Source organism: Parasteatoda tepidariorum, chromosome 1 (assembly GCF_043381705.1).
Source record: "Parasteatoda tepidariorum isolate YZ-2023 chromosome 1, CAS_Ptep_4.0, whole genome shotgun sequence".
Lineage (NCBI taxonomy): Eukaryota > Metazoa > Arthropoda > Arachnida > Araneae > Theridiidae > Parasteatoda > Parasteatoda tepidariorum.
In genome coordinates, this window is record NC_092204.1 from 90159777 (window position 1) to 90181549 (window position 21773).

The 21773-nt window shown below is 28.2% G+C and overlaps 2 protein-coding genes across 34 annotated transcripts in view; one reads left to right on the forward strand and one right to left on the reverse strand.

Moving 5' to 3' along the window:
* Nucleotides 1-8293, forward strand: part of LOC107454655 (vacuolar protein sorting 52) — a 32748-nt gene extending 24455 nt beyond the window's left edge. For all 3 annotated transcript variants that reach the window (XM_016071920.3, XM_016071918.3, XM_016071921.3), the window contains exons 16-19: nucleotides 2751-2954; nucleotides 4017-4194; nucleotides 6140-6258; nucleotides 8059-8293. In XM_016071920.3, coding sequence (XP_015927406.1) covers nucleotides 2751-2954; nucleotides 4017-4194; nucleotides 6140-6258; nucleotides 8059-8205 — 648 coding nt within the window. In that variant the 3' untranslated portion in view covers nucleotides 8206-8293. The remainder of the gene's footprint in view (nucleotides 1-2750; nucleotides 2955-4016; nucleotides 4195-6139; nucleotides 6259-8058) is intronic.
* A 1069-nt stretch (nucleotides 8294-9362) lies between these two features.
* LOC107454643 (fasciclin-2) overlaps nucleotides 9363-21773 on the reverse strand; it is a 186694-nt gene continuing 174283 nt past the window's right edge. For 3 of the 31 annotated variants that reach the window (XM_071183742.1, XM_071183746.1, XM_043040763.1), the window contains 5 exons: nucleotides 20704-20893; nucleotides 19116-19350; nucleotides 18224-18310; nucleotides 13590-13697; nucleotides 9363-11361 (listed from right to left, as the gene is read on the reverse strand). In XM_071183742.1, coding sequence (XP_071039843.1) covers nucleotides 13613-13697; nucleotides 18224-18310; nucleotides 19116-19350; nucleotides 20704-20893 — 597 coding nt within the window. In that variant the 3' untranslated portion in view covers nucleotides 9363-11361; nucleotides 13590-13612. Of the gene's footprint in view, nucleotides 11362-13589; nucleotides 13698-14942; nucleotides 15000-18223; nucleotides 18311-19115; nucleotides 19351-20703; nucleotides 20894-21773 lie in introns of all 31 variants that reach the window. The other 28 variants (XM_016071891.3, XM_071183722.1, XM_043040760.1 and 25 more) reach the window with 13 other exon arrangements.

Here is a 21773-nt window from a genome sequence, read left to right on the forward strand (position 1 = left end):
AGTTTGCACTAAGTATCTTACCTCCCAATTTATGGGTCATGGAACTGCAGAAAATATTTTGTCCTCTTTTTACAAATGCATGGATGATGGTTAAAAGCTCTCTAAAATACTTCAATTATCCATGGATGGACCCTATGTCAATTGGAAATTCTATTAGAAGCTTCAGTGTGAATTAAAAGAGAAATATTCCCACCAGGTCATATTCATTGGCAGTTGTGGATTACACATAACGAATAATGCTTTTAAACATGGTGAAAATGGGATATGTTCCTTCTAATTTTTATTTTCAGAAAGAATTGTTGCTGCATAACATTTAGAGAAGGTTGTGTAAATTATGGATGAATAATTTCAGAAACGATGTTTAATAGAGGAGAGGAGGGGGTTATGGAATAGTCATGGAATATGGAATACCTAAGATTTAGCTCTGTCTTTCATGCAGCCTTCACATGGAAATACACAGGATTAAAGGATTTCACCATTAACACCTCATTACCATTAGTTATAGATTGTGCTGAAAATGATTTTGTGAATTAATATGTAAAACCAGTAGGGTTGTTTTTAAAAAAATATAAATTTTAGTCCATAATACATATACTCTCTTCTCTCTATATAGGCAAAGCATTTAGGTATTATATTTGAAATTAATTATTGCCACAACAAGCATTGTTGCTTCTAGTAAAATAGAAGAGAATAATTTTTAAAATTGGTCTTAGATTAAGGTCCTTGAAAATTTTGTTGAGGTCCTTGAAAAGTCCTGGAAAGTCCTTGAATTTCAATCTCATCATAGAGTGGGAACCCTGTATGTAGTAAAATAATCAGATGATTCAATTGAACTTTTAAGCTTTTATTAAAATAAAGATATTCATTAAAATTGTTTCATTAGATTGTTTCAGGTGAGTAACAAAAGGATCAGATTTAAAAAAAGAAAAATAGTTGTTCTTACAACCTTTTTAAAAAAAATGTTGCACTACATGACTGCTGTAGAAGTCTACCACCTTTAGCAAGTTACAATTAAGTGGATGCTAAAAATGATGGTTAATATGTGGAACAGGTTTTACTGTAATATTAAGTGTCTTTTTTTAAAAAAGGAAAGGAAATATTTTTTTGTGTGTGCTTTTTTCAATTTTACCAGCATACTTGAAAAAGGAAAAAATGTTATACATGGGCTGAAATAGAAATTTTTACTCTAACAGCAAAAAAAAAAAAAAAAAAAAAAAAAAAAAAAAAAAAAAAAAAAAAAAAAAAATTGGATATTTAAGAACTAATAAAATAAATAAAAAAAAAGTTCAAACTTAAGCTTTATTGTTAAGTTTTAATAAACATTTTTAAAAACTCTTCTAATTATAAAAAGTGTTCTTTTTATAAAAAAAAACACTAATAACTCAAAATACATTATTCTAAATAACTAAACAGTTGATACTTAATTCATATATTTTTTGAATTAGCATATTTTGCAAAATTTATTTGTATTGGGATTAATTCTTGAAGATTGTTACAAAATTAGATGTTTCAGATTTTATTATGTTCATAATGGAATACATGTTTTTTACTAAAGGTTTTGAGAAGGATCGCTATTAGGTGATGTTATATTCAGTAACATATGAGTATGGGTTTAGTGGATTTGACAAGGATTCAGCTAACAGTCTTATTTTTTCAATTTTTTTGTGTGCTATTGTTAAAACTCAACTGTGCTGCCCTCTGGAATGATGGACTTTTAACAGCTGCATACAAAAATAGTCATCCATAGTGTTGCTAAATATGTAAATTGATAATTAAAATGTAAATGTTCATTAGGAAGGGAATATATTTAAATTCTCTTTATTTCTGAAAAAAAATTCACTCCTCTTCGTTAATTTTACAACAAAATTTCACAATTCTTATGATGATTGCCTTAGACTTAGCTGATAGACTTAGAATGAAAAACTTTCTGCTGACAGAAAATCTCTATTAAAAACTTTCTGCATACATTGATTAACTCTTGTAACTAGTTTCAACTCTTTTGTTGCCACCTCATTTTAATCAAACCACCACGTTTAATCACAATGTCAAAATTTGTTTGAAAATAATGTTTTTTTTTTTTTAAAAAAAATTGTGTTTTTTAAAAAGCTCTATATTGATTCATACAAGGATGAGTTTTGTAAAAAAACAAACAAAAAAGCTGGAAATAGAAATTAAAAACTATAATGTTCAAAAACACTTTTTAAATAATTGAAAATACCTGAAATTGGAGCAAGAAAAAAGTGTATGTAAAAGCATTTATCCACAGAATGTTATCAACATTATAATAAAAATATTAATGCCAAATTTTATAAATTTTTTTAAATTGCTCGATTTTTAAATCACAAATATGAATATCGACATTTAATTTTTGTTTCGGGTGAATACAAATCTTGATGTTTCACTTAATATCACGAGAATACGTTATTTAATATAAAATCATGAAAATTCAAAACATGATGCGTGTCCTTAAATTGCCTAAATAGGAATCCCGATGTTTGATTTTAAATCATATGAATGTAGTTTTAAATCTTGTTTGGGATCTTTCTTACTTAGTAATTGTACTAACCAAAGTTCTGCGATGGGGACAAATTTTCCTTGCACGGAGTTCGTGCATCCATGTATATAATACGAGTCTGGATGCTGAGAAATATTAAATTAAATTTCCTTCTATACTAGTAAAATACTTAAATGTTTGTTTATGTTTAAGTATTTCTAACTAGCAGCCTTATTGCAGTTCATCCTAATTTCAGATAACTAGGCGATATGCTGAGTTTTCAGCTGCAATTGTTGGTATTAATGAAAACTTTCCGAGTGAAAGAGTTGCCAGACTTCTGGCTGCTTTGCAAGTGGAAGTAGAAAATTTTATTTTACGCATGGCTGCAGAGTTTCCAGATCACAAAGATCAACTCATCTTTCAAATAAATAACTATGATATGATGTTGGGCGTTCTCCTTGTAAGTATGAAACAATTAATAGTACAAAGAACTATCAGAATTGATAACAGTCATTTTGCTATAACTTTATTCTAGTACTATGTTTTTTTTTAATGAAGTTTGAACCCTTTTATTTATTATACCATATTAATTATTCTTGATTACTTGATTTTTTGTCATTTATCCCTTAAAAGCTAAAAATGTCTTGTTCATTAAAAAAAAGTGGAATTAGTATGAGAGAAAGATAATTTACTGTATTAGAATTTAGAAATAAAGCAATCTAATGTAAATGTAGAAAAGTAAAGTATTCCTGCTACAGCCTGCTGTGAGCCAAACTTGTCATGAAGGTTAAGGCTCCACTCGAGACCAATATGATTGTGGCCATCTGGTCAGCATTGCACGCAGACAATCTTTATTTCCCAGACAAGCTGGTATCTATTATTCTGAAGCTGCGTATTCTTCAAACCGCTTCTGGGGATCAAACCCCAGTTCTTCACAGTGACAGTTAAGTGGCTTAACCACTGAACAATAATGGCTGAATGTAAATGTATGCATTCAAATTTATCTCATTCATTTCACTTTTGCCCATTTCTGAATATATATTAAGTAAATAATTTGTTGTTGGGGTTTATATTTTTTATAACATAAATAAGACTTAGTTGTTCATTCTGTTTTACGCTGTTTTAAAAGAAATGTATTCCTTTAATAATTAATTTATGTGACAGTGAGTTTAAATGTCCATCTTAGTTATATTTGTCAACAAAAGATTTACCTTCTTTAAAGATTTTTTTAAAGATATCTTTTATCAAAGTATAAGGTACTTATTTTAAAATAATTTCTTTCTTAAAATTATCAGCTACTTAGACACGTAAAATATAAACATGTAACTTTTCTGATTTTTCATATAGACTATGTAGTTAATATATTGTTTATAGAGAGATGAGTTTATATTTGAGATGAGTGATTTCATTTAATTAGATTTTATCAGTGCTATAAATTTTTTTTTTACCAATTTAAAAAAAAAGTTTTTTGAATGTGTATATATGGCGATATATCTTATTTATAATAATTTTTACTTTTAAGGAAAGAACTAAGGAAGATTCTCGTGAGTCAGAGAGTTTCAAAGATCTCCTAAATGCTAGAATCCTAGAATATGTTGAAGAAGTTCTTTCTCCCCATTTTGGAGGCATGATAGTGTTCGTAAAAGACTGTGAAAAGTATTTAGAAAGAGGCCAGCTGGAAAATTTGAAAGTAGAAGCAGGTGAATTAATGGTATTATTTGCTAAATTAGGGTGTACTTTTGATTGAAAAAAGTTATTATGCTCTTAAATTTTGTTTAATTTTAACAGTAAGCTGTATCTAAAATGGAGTCAATAATTTTTGAACTTAGTTTTCTTTTTTAGAAAATTGACCATGTAATTTCTAAAACTAGCTTGAGATAATTTTTTTTTAAAAATTCAGTATAAATTTATTTGTATAAAGAAATATAGGTTTATGTCTGTATCCTCCTAAGGGTAAAAGTAAAACTATGAGGTAATCAAGTTCATAGTTCAGAAAGAGAAATCATTAAAGAAAAGTAGGCCTTAAACTGTTGTATCACTTTTTATTTTAACTTTAACTTAATCTAGAATTACATTGCAGTTTAACATGTCAAAATTACTGTTTGTAAAAAGAATTTAAATACATAAAAATTAGCGGTGATAACTTCCGGAAAATTGATTGAAAAAAACCCATAGAATTATTGCACCAAATAAAATGCTTATCTTATACGGAATACTTAGCTGTGTGAATTGAATTTTCGGTATCATAATAATATCGGGATTTTAAAAAAAATCATGTGAAAACCAAGAACTGTCAAACAACCGTATCGAAATGCCACATAGATTTAGTGCAAATATAGCATGTCAGAAAGTATTTACTTACATGTGCAATTCTAATGTCTTGTTTCTTAATAATATTGTACGAAAATATTGGGATTTAAAAAACCTTGGGTATTAGTAGCAATAACTGTGAAAAAAGTCCACCAAAAAAGCAGTGGTATCGTTGCATCAAAAAGTAACTTAATGAATGCACAAATTGAATTTTGTGTGTGGTAATGATAATGTATACAAATATGAAATATAAAAAAAAAACTTTGCTAGGAATGGATGGATTTACGATTGTATCTACTCAAATTGAGGGATTAATTGATAAATTGAGTGATTTAATTGACAAATTGATTGATTCAAAAAGTGATTACTCAAACAGGCAATTCAAATTTTGCATGTTGCTTTAATATCCGACTTTACAGAACCGTGAGAAAATCGATTGTATTAATTGCAATTGTAAAAAAGAAGATTGAAATATGGATTTCTGAGGGTATCGAGCACGTTGAAAAGTAATTACTGAAATGCGTGATTTGAAATTTTCATGTCTTGATTCGATCTAATTGTAGCCAAATATATTACATTGACTAAATAATTATCCTATTACAAATTATAATTTGTAACAAAATTACTCCTCATTAAAAAAAAAGCTTAAAAAAATGAGAAAAAAAGCACCATTTTTCTAGTTTTTCTTTTAAATGAATTCTTTTTTTCTGAGTTATTTTCTGGATTGCTAATTTTGTACTTTTGCGTTTGCCTTAGTAGTTCCTTAATTCCAGTTGCAGGTATTATGGAATTGTTTTTTTTTTTATCAGAGTTGCTTTTTTCTCTAACAAACCTGCTTAAAAAAGCCGTCGTTGTTCGTTAAAAAGAGGGCGTTGGTAAGGGTGGAATAAATGTCTCGTTAATGAGACTTAGCGTAAGTAATAAAATTTAGATTTTAGAATGTCGGAGCTCCGAAATTTTTTTGTCGGTATATAAATTATTGATTCGCAGAAAAACCACATGCCTTTTATAGCTCTTAAAAAAATGTAAAACCGAATTTCCAAACCACACTGAGTTTTCACAAAATTCAAAATTGAATTTCCAAAACACATAACGCAGAAAAAAATTGTTCCAAAAATCTGAAACTTCATTACTTCTAAGTCAAAATACAAACATTTTGGTCATTAGTTGATTGGTGAAGTGTAAATTATCTTTCCTATTTAGGCATATATTCGCATTGAAATATATGGTTTATGTCTCTATTATGTAAGAAATAAATGAATAATAGTTAATAAATAATACAGTAATATTTTTAATTATTAATGTTACTTATTTATTTGTTTTACTATTTCCTAGGTAAAGTACCATCCTTGGTGAAGTCATTTAATAATGGTTGGAAAAAAGCTATGGAAGAAATAAATGCTGACATTATGACTACCTTTACAAATTTCAAAAATGGGACTAATATATTGCAGGTTAGTGACAGCATTTGATAATTCATTTATATTTCATGAATGTCTAATTCAAGTTGGATATAAATTTTCTGATAGATTTTTTTTCATGTTATCCTGATTTTCAAACAAATAACAAATAAGCTTTCTGTAGCTCAGCTTATATGTACACTTACAGAAGTATTTATCATATTATTGTAAGTGGGAAGAAATTTTTCCCCCTTATATTTCAGTTAAATTGCAATAATATGACTAGATAAGATTATTCATGTATGTTCTCATTAACTTGAATGAAATCTTCTATTTTAATGTAATAACATTACTTTTTAAAACTTTTGCAAATTGTATTAAAATAAGCAGTAGTATGCTAAGTTGATATTGTAGTTTCAGATGCTCTTGCTATTTATATCTAGTGGTGATATTCAATTTTGATTCATCAATATGAAATTGAACTCAAATCAGAATTTTAATTGCATGTAATCATTCTTGATCTATGAGTAGAAACCTTTTTAGGTAAATGAAATCATACACACTGACAGATCGTTCACCTGTTTGGTTGGTTGAGAGTATTTTCCAGAAGAAAAAAAATAATCAGTTACAAAAAAGAAAGTTTTGCAATTACCCTTTTTTATTTTTATTTGATTGGATTTATTAAGGGAAACGTAACTTTGTAATATGGAATCTTTAAGTCAGTAATTAGAAAGGACAAAATTCTGATTCATCTCTTGATAAAGGATTTGCTCACACTTATTAAAACTTTTAATCAAAAAATACCAACCCAATATATAAAAAACATTCTTTAATTATCCTTTTCGAACTTTATCATATTAGCGAGATGTATAAATTTGTGTACCGTATTTTGTAGTGATTAGAAATCAACCCCCATTTTTGAAATCAAAATTGGGGATTTCGTGTATAACTTGAACTCTGAATTCCTACTTGTTAAAAACAAGTTTCTAGTCAATTTCCCTATTATTATGAGATGTAATTTATTCCTTAAATAATATGAAACCCTCTTAATATAAAGGAATTTGTTTTTTTCTTTCTCAATAATATTTCCATTTTGATGAATTCTTGATCTTCTATCTGTTTAAGGAATAAAACTAACATGGCTGTGTAGTAACTTCATTACTTTTTATGCTAATATTTATCTTATAAGTTAGATCAGATTTTGGGGAGAAAAAAAAATTGCTCAAATGTGTTACTTGTGCATATGTCAGCCAGAAAAACTTCCTTGCATTTTAGGGGTTTAAAATAGCAACTTATTGATCGTAAAATAGAGTATTCCAAAAATTCTCCATATTAGTTTTAATAAATTGTATTTTGCGTGATTGTGTTCAGAAACCCTGTGATTCATTTAAATAGTTTGAGACATGATGAAATATTAAAATTAATTTTTAGAGAAATTAGAAGAAATGTGTTAAATAATACCAAGAAACTGAAGTGGTAAGATATTATTTGATTAAAAACTGACGCCTATTTTTATGAGTTGCCATACGTAATGTCAGAAGAAACAAAAGTGATTTGGAATGTTAAACGTGAAGTTGCCAACCATTGTATTAGTAACCATCTTTTTTATATTACTTGATTAAAAAAGTCATTCGCTTCAAAAAGTGGAAATAACCGTTGACATGTTTCAAGCACTCAAAAACAGGCGAATGAAGTTTTTAATAAAGTAATGTAAGAAAGATGGTTACTAATAATTTATTTTCTAATATGAATAACTTTAGCTTTCATTAAGGAAAGAATGAGAAATTTTCGTAGTTTCATCTTTAAAAAAATAGTTGTTTTTAATGATATAATAAAGAAAGTTTTCTCTTTCAGGCTGCCCTAACACAATTAATTCAGTATTATCACCGTTTCCAGAAGATAGTTAATCAACATCCATTCAAAAGTTTGCCCATTCGAAGTGAGCTGCTTAACATTCACAATATAATGGTTGAGGCTAAGAAATTTAAGACTAATTTTTGAATTTATAACAAAATTTGTGATAAATGGTTATATATTATGTAATTTATTTGTGTAAATAGTTGTAATAAAAGTTTCTATTTGAATAACATTTCCTAAATCACTTAGTGAGCTAGTACACAAATTCAACTTCGATTTAAGTGTACAATACAGTATCTGGTCAAAAGTATTCAGATACTTATCAGATATAAAGGGTGTGAGAGTGTTTAGCCTGGGTCCCTGAATTCCTATTGGTTAGAAACATGAACTCTTGAAATGTTTGTGTACATCTTAGACAATGCTGCTTTATCAGCTCTGACAATATTTCGGGAAAGTCCCATTTCTCTTCCAGTAGGATAACTGCTTTATTCAGACATCAAGACTTGCACAGCCATGGTTTGACAAAATGAGTGTTCAAAAACTTGACTGGCTTCAAGAGCCCTCATCGGTGGGCCTTGGCCTTCTTTAGAAGATTTTTACAGGCACTTGGTCTTCAGTTCTGTACTTTGATTACAGAAAAGGTTTGTTCTAAAGAGGCCTATCATTTTTGGCTGCCCCTTGATCTTTAACTATGAGGAGTGGTATTGGAAACTTTCAAGTCAGTTCTGCTTGATTCCGTTCTTAGATGGTGATACATTCCCATTCTGTTTTGTCTGAATTTATGGTGTCACGATTTTTATTTAATGTGTATAATTCCAAGTTATATCTTTTCCGCCATACATCACTGTCATGAATTCCACCAAATGTAGTTCTGAGGACTTCTTTCTGAATCTCGTAGAACACAAATTATGTTACCAACTAATTCGACCTACAGAGCATTCCGCATAAAAGTTTTTTGTAATTATTGAAATTTAGGTAGTTTTAATTGAATCTTATATATGATATATAATATTAAATTAAATTATAGTTTTAATAATAGCTGAATATCGTAAAAGTGCAATACTGATTAAAACTAAAACTTCATTTCTGTAATTAACACATCACTTTTATAGGAAGTTATTTTTGAAATATTCTAAATCAATTAGAAAACTTAATTTATGTTTCATTTAAGAAAAAGTCAAGCTTTTTGGAATAAAAAAACGCAGATATGCTAACAATGATTAAAATTTGGTTTATAAATGTTAATTTCTCTTCCTCCAAGCCCTTTTTGTTTTATTTCTGTGAAAAAAACAAGATCATAATTACGATTTGAGAATGTTTATTTCATACATTCCATCATGCACACATCACAGCTGGAAAGCCAAAAAGCAGTAAAAAGAATTTTACATACACATTCACACCTCTCATTTTGAAACGAGCTTTAAATTTATTACAAATTAAGCCTAATGGTTCAAATTGTAAAACAAATTTTAAAAAGCACTCTCCTTAATTTATAAAATCAATTTGTATGCAAAAAGCATTTTTAAATTTAAAATCTATAAATTTAAAGCTCGCTGCTAAACATATGACAAAAATATCCAAGCCATTTATTAAATTACAAGAGAAATGGGGAGAAATATTAGTAACCATTTTTAAACACCATTTCACTTCAATTCAATACATTTGAAATCTTTTTCATCCGGCACCAATGAGATCACATTGTAAGTAGGATGCCACTCCATTACTTATAATAACACTAAATCGTAGAAACATCTATTTTTTTTCTTAATTACAAAGGTAACTAGGAGCCATCAAACTTGTTTTTCTTCATACAAAATTATATGTTTATATAATATATTTCAAGTATGTATATATAATCTTTGCAAAGTTACATTCAATGAACAAAATAGCTAAACGTTGCAAAAACTTTTGTATACTACACAAGTGTCTCGCTTAATAGAGCTCTAGATTAGCGGTCGCCAGCTGCCAAAGGACGACCATTACATATGAAATGGCTACTAAAGTGTCAATCTCTAGTCGCAACCATGTTACGGGTCTAATATAAAAGAATAAAATATGTGTGTGTTTCGGCGATTCCATCGTAAATTTACATCCAATTTTGATCGTTTTTCCGGAATTTTTTCTTGCACATATTTTTTAAAATTCCAATATTTTTGATGCGATAGTATGACACGCGAATATCAAATAAATCGTGCGTTTAAATAACTTTTTGATAGAAATTGAAAAGAACTGTCAATTTATTGTTTGTTGCAAAACAAATTTAATACAGCTTTAAAAAATTCCTTGAAATGAAAAACTTAATTTATATCAAGTTAATCAACAACCTGGGTGGTGTGCAAATACTTATATAAATGTGGCTTCCATTTTTATGACTCTGGTAACCAGTGGCTACTATTCGCAATTACTAGTCTAGAGCTCTTTGCATATAGTAAGAATGACATCAAAACTTATTTAAAATAATCAACACAACAAACATGGAATGACTTAAACTAAAAAATAAGAGTTTAAAGATAAAAAATGCATTGGACAAAAATGTTCTAAAGCTGTGAAAAAGGAACTAGGTCACTCATATTTTTTCAAAAAACGAACATGAAAAAGCTCAATACCTCAGTCCTCCGAAAATTCCAAATAATCACTCACATCGAATTGCTCCCCCCTTTCATAATCCATTCTTTTTAGATTTCGAAACACATTTTATAACAGAGACTTGTTATTCACAGTGAATAGAATGCAACGTCCTTTTGAGAAATATGGCAGAGTTTTACCGCAGACGATTTTAAAACATGCAAGAACATTGGAAATAAAGAATGACAGTTGCGAACCGAGAATAGTCTCAGCCCTTTTTGATCCTTTTCTCGAACTTCCACATTGGAACAGTCATCAATGTTTTTTTTTAAAAAACTGTCCTTCATTAGTTCTGCCATATTTGCAACTAGTTCTCACCGTCAAAAGTTTCTTTTTATCATTTTTGAAAAAGCAAAAGGCAAATTGTGTGCAAAAACATTCAGTTACAAATGTTCAATTTGAATGTTTTTGCTTTAAGTAAACGCTGCACTAAATCAAAGACATTTGAAGTAGCAAAGTTGACTTTTGGGAACATCAATTAATTCACAGACTCCTGAATGTTTTACTTTGTGGTGAGATAGTCTTTTTAATTTTATATCTTTCTTTTTGTTCCATGAAGCACTTATTTCTTTTTACACAGGACTGCTTTTTCCAATACTTGTTTTGGAGCCTTTAGGGGATTTGTTTTTATAATTTTCGTCTATTATGAGATCAGCTGGTCTAGTGTTGCTGTTCCTGAAAAAGAAATGTTATAGTTTAATTGTGCATATTTTGTCAACTATATTTTGCACATTAATTTAAAAAACAAGGATACTGTTTGATATAAGAAAACTGTACTATTTGCCAAACTTTTAGAAAAGAAACTAATCTCTCCAAATTCCGAAATTAGTCACAAAGCTTGTCAACAGATGCTCACTGAGTACTTTTGAAAAACATAATTCTCAAAATAAACAATGTGAGGCAGTCTAAGGAGGAAATTTATTGATGCCTATGCAGATATCTATCATTTAATTGAAAACATTTCATTAATACCAACACTAATGTATTTTGCACAATCTTTTTCCGTGTAAGCCACATTTTCTGTCTTTTTGTGCTAAATATCTAATTCTGTATTAGTTTCTGTATTAGTAAAATTTACATTAAAAGCTAGTGATGGGATCAATGATTTCAATTTTAAAATATATCAGTTATTTGTAAATCCAATAAAAATTAAAAAACATAAAAACTTTTGTATTTAGAATAATTTTTCCTGCATTTTCTATACTGACGGTTGTCAGGTATGCATTTTATACTATGTGTGACAAGCGGCACCTCTTGCAGAACTTTGTAACTAATTTTTCAACGTAAGATATTAAATAATTTATTTCCTAAGCAGAATGCGGCAAAGGTTTTTAAAATTGGTGATTCTTTGGACCACGGATAATAAAAAAATATTAAATTGATAGAGGGAGATTGCAAAGACTGTGCAATTTGTTGTTATCAATGCTAATTATTATTATTATTATAATTTTTTATGCTGCTTGCTAAAATGCTAGGTCACAGATAAAATTTTTATTTTAAAAAGGGTTCTTGAGTAAGAATCATATTTCATGATATTTTTATAAATCACATTTTATAACTAAAAATGTGCATTCTATTTTAAAATTGATATAAAATACGTGTAACTAAAATTTTATACTAAAAAGTGATATTTCCTGTTTTTCTATTAAAAATAATTATTAATTAAATAACCTTTTTTAGGAAGATTGTTGAACCTCGCATTCATACAATAATGTTTACAAAAAAATAAGCAACCAGAATTAATATTCTCAAGTGTATTTTGACTTAAAAGAAATGCAAACAATCATAAGTCACAAATTAAAAGTAATTAGGGAATAGTTATTGTTTGTGCTCTTTTGAGCATTCTGACATAGCACAAAGGAAGAAAAAGCATAACTTTTTATGCATTAACAAATATAAGAAAAAGTTAACTATGATAATGTAATTTTTATAAACATAATGTTCAATTATTTTATAACACAATTGGATTCAAATATTATTTACCATTATTATTATTGATAACAATAAATCAATAAAATTTTATATTTGTTCTGTTTCACATTAAAACAATTTTCAAAATTCAGTTAAATTTAGGAGTACAGATTAACATTAAAAAAAAAAAAAAAAACTGAAATGGCCATTTTTATAAAATGTATATTAATTCTGCAGAGATTTTTTTTGTCTGTAAATATTTAAATTATAAAAATAGCTCAATTTTTAGAAAAAGAACAACAATATTGTTAATTTTTTTATATTTAGTAGAAAGGAAGTTTTAAAAAAATATTCTGACAAAACAGAATTTTTGCAATAATAATAGGTATTAAATATATCCTTGCTGCTTGGCTAAAAAATGGCTAGCTCAAGGTGACTAACGTCAAGCTTAGTTTTGAAGAAGTTCTGTTATTTTTAGAGTAACTGTCTTTTTTTTAAAAAAAGAAAGTGCGGTGTATGTAGATTTAAAATAATTTAAAAAGTTTAATTTGCAATTTTTTTAATCACTACTTTATTTCTGTAATTGTAAAGTTTACTTTTTTTTGCACAAATTACAGCATAATCTCTTATTACCTCTTTTATTTATAGCATAATCTCTTAGATTAACTAATTTTGATCTTACTGCAAAGATGTCTATGAATATTTCATGTTATATTCAAGCAAGAAAAAACAAATTAAAAATTATTTTAAATATAAATTATATACTTTTCTAAAACAACAACTCTATGATTTTTAAGTCTAAAAATATTTAAAAAAAAGTAGATTTAAAATGCAGTAAAAATTACAATTTTAATAAATAGCGCTTTCCAAACAACAAAAATTAAATTTTAAGCAAAAATTTAATATTTTCTAGAACATATATAGAATTTTTTGAATTTCATAATTTGCTAAAATGATAGCAGTATTGAGAAATAAGTAGTTTTAATTTGTACCCAAAAGACCAAGCTAAGCTTTCTCATGCCCTTGTGGGCAATTGCAGCATGGGATCTTCTTCATATGGATTGTTTGATCTGCGATCTCTGCCATTGTTTTGATTTTTGCTGCAAGTGAAATATTTGAAATGTTATGCTATTGAACTTATCCATATTTACAGGTGAAGCTAGCTGAAGGTTTTGAAAATATCCATTCCTTTCTAAATTTCTTTCTTGATTTATAAAATATTTTAGTGCAACTTAGTTTAAATATCAAGTAATTTTTTTCCATTTTATTAGGATTTTAAATTAATATATTAAGAGTAATTCTTTATTTAAAAATTTCTTTTGGCTGGGATTGAAATTAAATTAGTCTACAATACTGTTGATTCATTTGTTTCCTTTATATAGGGTGTCTAGAAAATGCAACAGCAAATTTTTAGGGGTGATTGAGAACATCATAATGTTGGTGCAACTCATGACTTTGGACTTTAGGGGAAGCTCCTTGACTCCGTTAAGACCCACTTGATATACGTGCTCTTAAAATCTGTGGAATCAAAAGTCCTCGTGGTCGGTTTCTGAGCTATATCATAGGTATAGGGATTTGGAGAAAATTTCCCTTTCCTTTAGATCTATGTTTAAATTGAAGTGACCTCACAAATGAAAGGTCCTGCCATTTATTTGGGGTATCCTGAGTTAAGATGGGCTTTCACCCTTGTGGTGCTCTCGTCAAACAAAAGGCGCACCTTCCTGATCTAATTTGTAAACTGCAATTAGCTGGCAAACTTGGCTTGTTCAAGTGTCATTAGAAACAACAAATGTCTGATAATACAAGCCAACCGACTTTTTTTGGGTAGGGGGCATTGATTGTTGGGACATTTCGTTTATAGCTGAATCCCTGATGAGTCTTACCACAAAATTCATTGCTGACTCCACAGAATAGCTTTGAGGGCTTCCTGAGAAAAAAAAATCAAAGCTTAATAAATCAGATAATCATGAAGGCTGGGAAATATGTCTACCACACCAAATTCAATGATCTCGTTCAGTGCTCCCGAGCAGAGCACCACCTAGAACCATACGATTGCATTTCTGTTCTTGGATTTCTTTGCAATTCCCAATTTTTATGACCTGCCTTACCACCAACAAGTTTTTGTTACATTTTTTAGACACCTTGTATATGAACAAATAAAGAGTTTGCAGTTATTGTTGATGAAACTAAATTAATTTATATTTTGCATATAGGCAATATCTTATATTTATTTAAAATTGTGACAATTAGCGTTATTTGGTAATATGAGTTTATTTTCTTAAGTTTAAGCTGTTTGAAATAATGTCTAAACCGATTTTAATTTAATCAAATATTTAAATTCTTACTCAAATGCTGGGTTATCCACTTCATTTTTAGGCTTTTCTTCATAATTGGAAATTTTGCTACAAGGACAACAATGGACTCTTATAAGACAAAACACAGGTGCAGAAAAAAAAGTACATGACATAGCTTACATAAACACAAAAAACAAGCATTTTAAAATTTATTGCTCAGTAAGAAAAATACTTCTTTGCCTTGTTGGAAAATTTTATAGACAATGATAACGAATCAACACAAGGATTAAGGGAATACAATGTTCAAGGTAAACACATGAGCGACTTTCTTATACTCCATAGAAGAAATGCAAATTTTTGATAGATAGGTATCTCAGAAATTTTAAACAAATTTTTATGTTATTGTGATGAAAATTTTTTTGTAATATATAGGCTTGATTATTTCAATAATACAATTTAACTGTATTAATTTACAATGTTCATGGTCAACAGCTTCGTGAAGTTTACATATTTTGACATGAAATTAGATTTCATTGATGGAGTTAGTTTTCCACTATACTCTATTACAAGCTAAGAAAAAAAAATTATCCCTAATAAATAGAGCATGTTTTCACGCTAAGCTCCGAGCGCGAATGAATATCAACATCGACAACTCTTGAAACAACATAGCACGACATTCTTTTTGCTTTTAAAAAATAGCACGGATTAAATTTCTGTCCGACGAACTCAACTTTTAAAAGCTTTTATATAGTTTTGAAAGCATAATTATATGATTTGATAGCTAAATAAAACGGAACTCAGTCGCCGATGATTACTTTAATCCTATACCGCAATGGTCTTTTCTTAATTTGCAATGGAGTTTAAAGTTTAAATCTTCGTTGTAAACTCCTAATTTGAATCTTCTTTCACTCTTACTTATAGTGTAAATTTTTAAAAGTTACTTTGTTTAAAAATTAAGTAGAGTTAAAAAGGGCATTTATTGAACTGTGTCTTATGTTTGTTTAAAGAAATAAATGTTCTTTTCATAAATATTAAAGTGCACGTAACAAGATTTCAGACTGTTATATTGAATGAAAAAAAAATTAAAGATCTAAACACAAATATCTTAAAAGTAGTTTACTCTTTTGAGATACTCATACCAGAAATTAGCATTTCTTCTCATAGAGAAACAAAGAACAAACAGGAATTTAATAATTGTAAAAACTATTTTTTAGGTTTTTAAGGAATATATTAAAATTTTTTATGTTCAACTGAAAATTAAGTCGATTGAAATTTATGCTAATTGTATATAGTTTTATTATAAGCTGAATGTTGCATAAGGGTGGTCATGAAATATATGAAGATCTTTAGAGCATCAATAATTGAAAAACGTAGAGCCATATTTCATTAAATTTGGTCTATACGATTTCAAATTATAATTTATTCTGAGTAGGAAAAAAGTGATAAATTACTTTTTAAGCCTAGAAAGTTATTTTTTATAAAATTTATGTATTTTTCGTGGTCTTTTAAACATTTAATGAAAAATAAGAATTTGATATAAAAGCTATTTATTATTTTTAAAAAAAAATTGGTTTCATTATTAAAACCCCCTTTAAAAATAATATTTAATAAACAATTAAATTGCATATTATTTACCATATTTGCTTAGGCCTTAAACTTCTTAAAGACTTTCACAAGTTTCCCGCTGATTTTTTTTTCTTGACCAGCAAAAAAGTATATCATTTTCGAAAGCATCCAGTCTTTCACCAAATTTCAGGTTTTATGTATTTTTTTATTCAATTGGCTCTGAATACCTTTTGCCCACAATGTATTTTAGTTCCAAATTTTTTAGATATTTAAAACAGTTTTATCATAGATATTGCAATTATTTGCACATAAAGTCCTCTATCTAAACACACATAAAAGACTACTGAGCAATACATTTAAATATGAAACAACAAAATTGATTTATAAAAGCACAATTGAAAAATAACTAGATTTTAAAATGTTATACATAGGTGAAGCAGAAGAGTTTACATGCACATGCAATAAAAGATAGTAAAAGGCCAACACCAAGTAGCACTACAAATAAGAGATACGTAAGACTATTGAGTTGTGTTTTATTTTCCCATTCTCTTTAGCTTAAAATTTGTAAAATCGAATTTTCAAAACCAGGCCTGCTTCAGCTGATACAGTATAAGAAATAAACATATTTATTATAAAACAAATCATGTAATACAAAAAAATGAAATAAATTATAAACTTCAGATTATTCTAGCAACTTTTTATTATTTACTTATAGTTTTAAAATTTATTTCACTTATCAGAAACTTAACAATTATGAAGTCCATTTTAATATTTTACTCCATTAGGAAAGCACCAGCTTTTTAGCATGAAACACTGCTTAATAGTATTATTCAAGTATTGCATTTATACAAAGAATAATTTTAAGACAGAGTTTGTGCATCGTTCACATCATCGATAAAATTTTTGGCAATAAAAACTGCTGTTGAACTGCTATCTTATCTATTGTATCAGTAACGAATTGCTATCTTAATCATCTTATTTTGGGTGAACAGCTACCTTATGCATATTATCACCAGTGAACTGTGGTACATCTTATCATTTGTGAACAGCTATCGTATGCATTTTATTATGAGTGAACTGCTATCGTATACATCTAATCATTGGTAACTACTATGTCACACATCTTTTTATTAGCGAACTGCAACATAATGCCTTCTATTATAGGTGAACTGCTATGCATATATGAGATTTATGCATTAAGAGCTTACAACGGTGATCCAAAGATGAGGGTCTTCTAAATTGAGCATGGAGACAAATTTGAATTTATAAATGACATTTTTTTCACTTAATTATTTTCATTCATTCGTTTTAAAAAAATGATAAACGTGCAATTAGGTACTATTCACGCAAGCTTTGATCAAGGTAAGAAAGAATAGCTTACAAAATATTTGTTGGAAGTGAGAGCATATCTTTATCCATTAAATTATAATTTTAAAAATCAGAATTCAGTCATCTATAAGCTATCTTTAACATATTTCTTAATTTTATGGTTTTTTACACACTAATAATTTTCGCTGTGCCTTATTTATTCAAAATCTACTAAAATCAAATTTTCATTAAAATAGTTTACCATTATAACTAATGCATAAAAAAAACTAAAGTATATTCATAAAACAAATTATACAATAATGGAATTATATGCATTTGAGGTGTTAGTGAAGAAAGTGCATTAGTGAGAATATTATGTGTGCTTATTCATGCAATTCTAACCATGCAGTTCTATGGTATGCACCACATGCAATGCTACAAGATGGTGTAGTGCTTACTCGGGTGGTGGCAGCTGATCAGGCGATGAGGGTGAACGCAAATCTGATTTTATCTTTCCATTATTTGCTGTGGAAACTTCCTTAACACTGTTAAAAATTGAAGGAAAAGTTTTGGGTGATTTTTTTTCCTAACTATTATATAGGATATTACTATTGATATGCATTGTTTTAATAAAAAATTTAATTGGATTTATTTAGATTAAACTAATACCATATCTTTTGCATCTTTAATATAAGTTATGATTAGTTATTAATGTAAAATTCTTTTAGCTGTAATAATCATATTCATTTTTTCTTTTAATTTACATGTTTATTTCTGAAATTATTTTTTTATAAAATTTAAATTTATTTTTTAATTTCGAATATTAAATTGCTCAAAATTTTACTTGGACAACTTGGTTATTAATTAAAAACAGTTTATCTCAATTTAAGAATAGAAACATTGTATACTACACATAATATTTAATGTATTTCTATTAATATTCATGAACCAAAGCATAAAAGTAATTAAAATTATTACATACACATTTCAGGCATAATTATAGTAGTATTTACAAGCTATGTAAATTTTAATGTAAGTAATGCATTTAAATGTAACTAAAATTTCGAAAAAAAAAAAGACAAACTGTGGCATCGATTGTAGTTTTGCATATATTTGTTTAATTGCGTATTCAAAAACACTTCAAATGATGGAGTATTTAATAGATCATAAACAATAAACTCATATGAATATATAGTTCAATTTATAAGTAGCTACTGTACATTCAATAACACTAGTAGTTTCAAACAAAAAAGTATATTCTAGAGTTGACCTATACATGATCATGTGGCAAATTTTTTAAGCTCTTAACATTAATTTGTAACTAGTTGATAATTATGGTGATATACTCACCAAGCTCTGCCATCTTCTAGACTCTTTTGAATTTTTTCTGGAGTCCTGCCACAAGTTCGATACCGCATAAGATAAAGAAGACCACAATGGAAACGGAAAAAGCATGTGACATCTAAAATGACTAGTGTAACAAAGAGAGCCACTAAAACAATAGCTATGATGATTGGTAGGGATACAACTGGTTCATCCAAAGTGCTTATGTGACCATTATTCACTTCACCTGGAATTGTAAAGACTTCTCAAATATTTAATCAAATCTAGACTTTTATCAACATTTATATTCACTAAAATTGTTCTAAATTTATTCTTTACTAAAATTATTCAGGGTTTTTAAGTGGTCATTAATCACTTCAATTGGAAATGTAAAGACGTCTAAAATATTTAATCAAATCATTGCATTAATCAACATGAATTCAATAAAATAATTCTCTATTATAAATTTTTTCTTTGTTGAAATTATTCAAAGTGCATATGGGACCATAGTTCACTTCACTTGAAATTGTAATGACTTCTCAAATATTTATTCAAATCTAGACTTTAATTAACATGCATAAAAGTATAAAAGATTAAAAAAAATTCTAGAGTTTTTTCTTTGAACTAATGTACCAAAAAAGTAAACAGCTAGTTAAAACAGGTACAACCAGTTGTTGGTCAAGGAGATCCTGGAGGTTAAGGTTCTAAAATTTTGAAGCCAAAGATATGACGGTAACAATGTGGTCACCATAGCAAACTGGTTGTTTTTATTTTCCAGACAAGATACTCATCAATGATAGAAGGGGTTTTAAGTCGCCATCCTGGGCAAAGAACTCCTGCTGTTCACAGGAGCAGCTCTGTGCCTTAATCATAGTCTCATTGTAGCTCAATATTGCTATTATGCTGTTTATACAAGGTGTTTTGAAACTAATATGCAATCATTTAAGAGATGATATAAAACTTCTAAAAAAGCAAATTTCACCATACAATGTATGAGCGGAGAGCAAGTGATAAATCGCTATACGGTATTGTAATGAAAAGCATAGTGTGCGAGTTTGCACATCATCATTTTTACCATGGATTTCAAAAGACATGGTTATGTACAGTAATGAGGAAAAGGTGGACATGCATTTCACGTATGGTCTTTTGAAGGGAAATGTTCCAGAAATTGAAAGTCTGTAAGGGTAGCATATGCCAAGAAGACAAGTGCCAACATGAAAAGTATTTGTGCAATTGCATTAGTGCCTGCGTGAAACGGAATCCTGACTACTAACTTCTGCTGATTACTTTTCACTTTCATGCTTTTTGAAATCCATCATAGATATGTCGTAGAAAACTCACGCTTTATGTTTTCCATTACAGCGCCATCTAGGGGTTCACCACTAGCTTTCCTCCCATGAGTTGTACAGTGAAAATTGTTTGCTTAGATGCTTTTTATTAAGCCTTAAAATTTTTTCTGAGTTTCTAAACACCCTGTATATTTAGTTTTCGCTTGAGGTAAGGGAAAAATTGCTTGTATTTAAATTTTTTTATCAACTTAAAAATAATAACGTTGAAATAATAGTGAGAATATTTACTGCAGCAAGATTAGCAATAAAACTCTTAAAAAAATTACCTGTTCTTGTCTTAAAGATTACTGTTTCAGGTAGACTGTTTCCTATTTTGTTGTTTGCTCTGATTTCTATTTTGTAGTATGTATCTGGGTGTAGTCCAGATAGTTCAAAAGCTGGTTTGCTCTCCCAGTTTCGTACACTCCTTTCCACAGCTTTGTCCATCTGTACCCAGCCTTTGATGTCTCTCTCAACCTTAAATTAAAATTAATGTTTGATTTTTTCATGCTGTTAAATATTCATAGATAAACTCTGATTTAAGATGCATTTAAATATTCATAGATAAATTCTGACTTATGATGCAGCTAAATATTTATAAATAAATTCTGATTTATGATACAGTTAAATATTTAATAGCTAAACGACGATTCATAATGTATTCATAAATAATGTTCATAATGTGTTCATAGATAAATTCTGATCTATGATGGATTCATCGATATACTTTGAATTATGATGCAGTTAAATATTCATAGATAAACTCTGAGCCTGAGAGGCAGCTTTATAAAATGTCAGTTATTTTTTTAATTTATAATCTTTGGAATTGAGATTGAAGAAAAGAATTGCTGTTATAGTCCATAAGTTTAACCCTGTTACATAGCTAAAGGTTGAAATTCAAATGTTTAAAGCTATTATTTTTACGTGTAGCATGCAAAGTGCGAATTTAAAAATTCTAAACCACTCATAATTTGCTTTGCCATCTTCCCAATAGTATGTTTTATAACTGCAAATGATGCAGATGTTTTTCTGCCTATTTAAAAATAGATTTATGACGGGATGAAATTAATTTTTAAATTAAAATGTAATTTTTTCTTATCATTTATACGTGATATACAGCTTGTTGGAATAATTAAAAAAATTTTGGATTCAATCCAATTTTTAAATTCTTTTAATGCGGTGCGTTGGTAATCCACTAATAATTTTTTTCTTAAATTTTAATTGGAAGACTTTGAAACGACTGGCTAAATAGCTGTGAGTCTATAAGTTAATGTGTTATTTTATTTATTTGAATAACTTTGTCTATTTATTCAGTTAAACTGGCTTAACTGAATACATTTAATTAAATAAATTGACT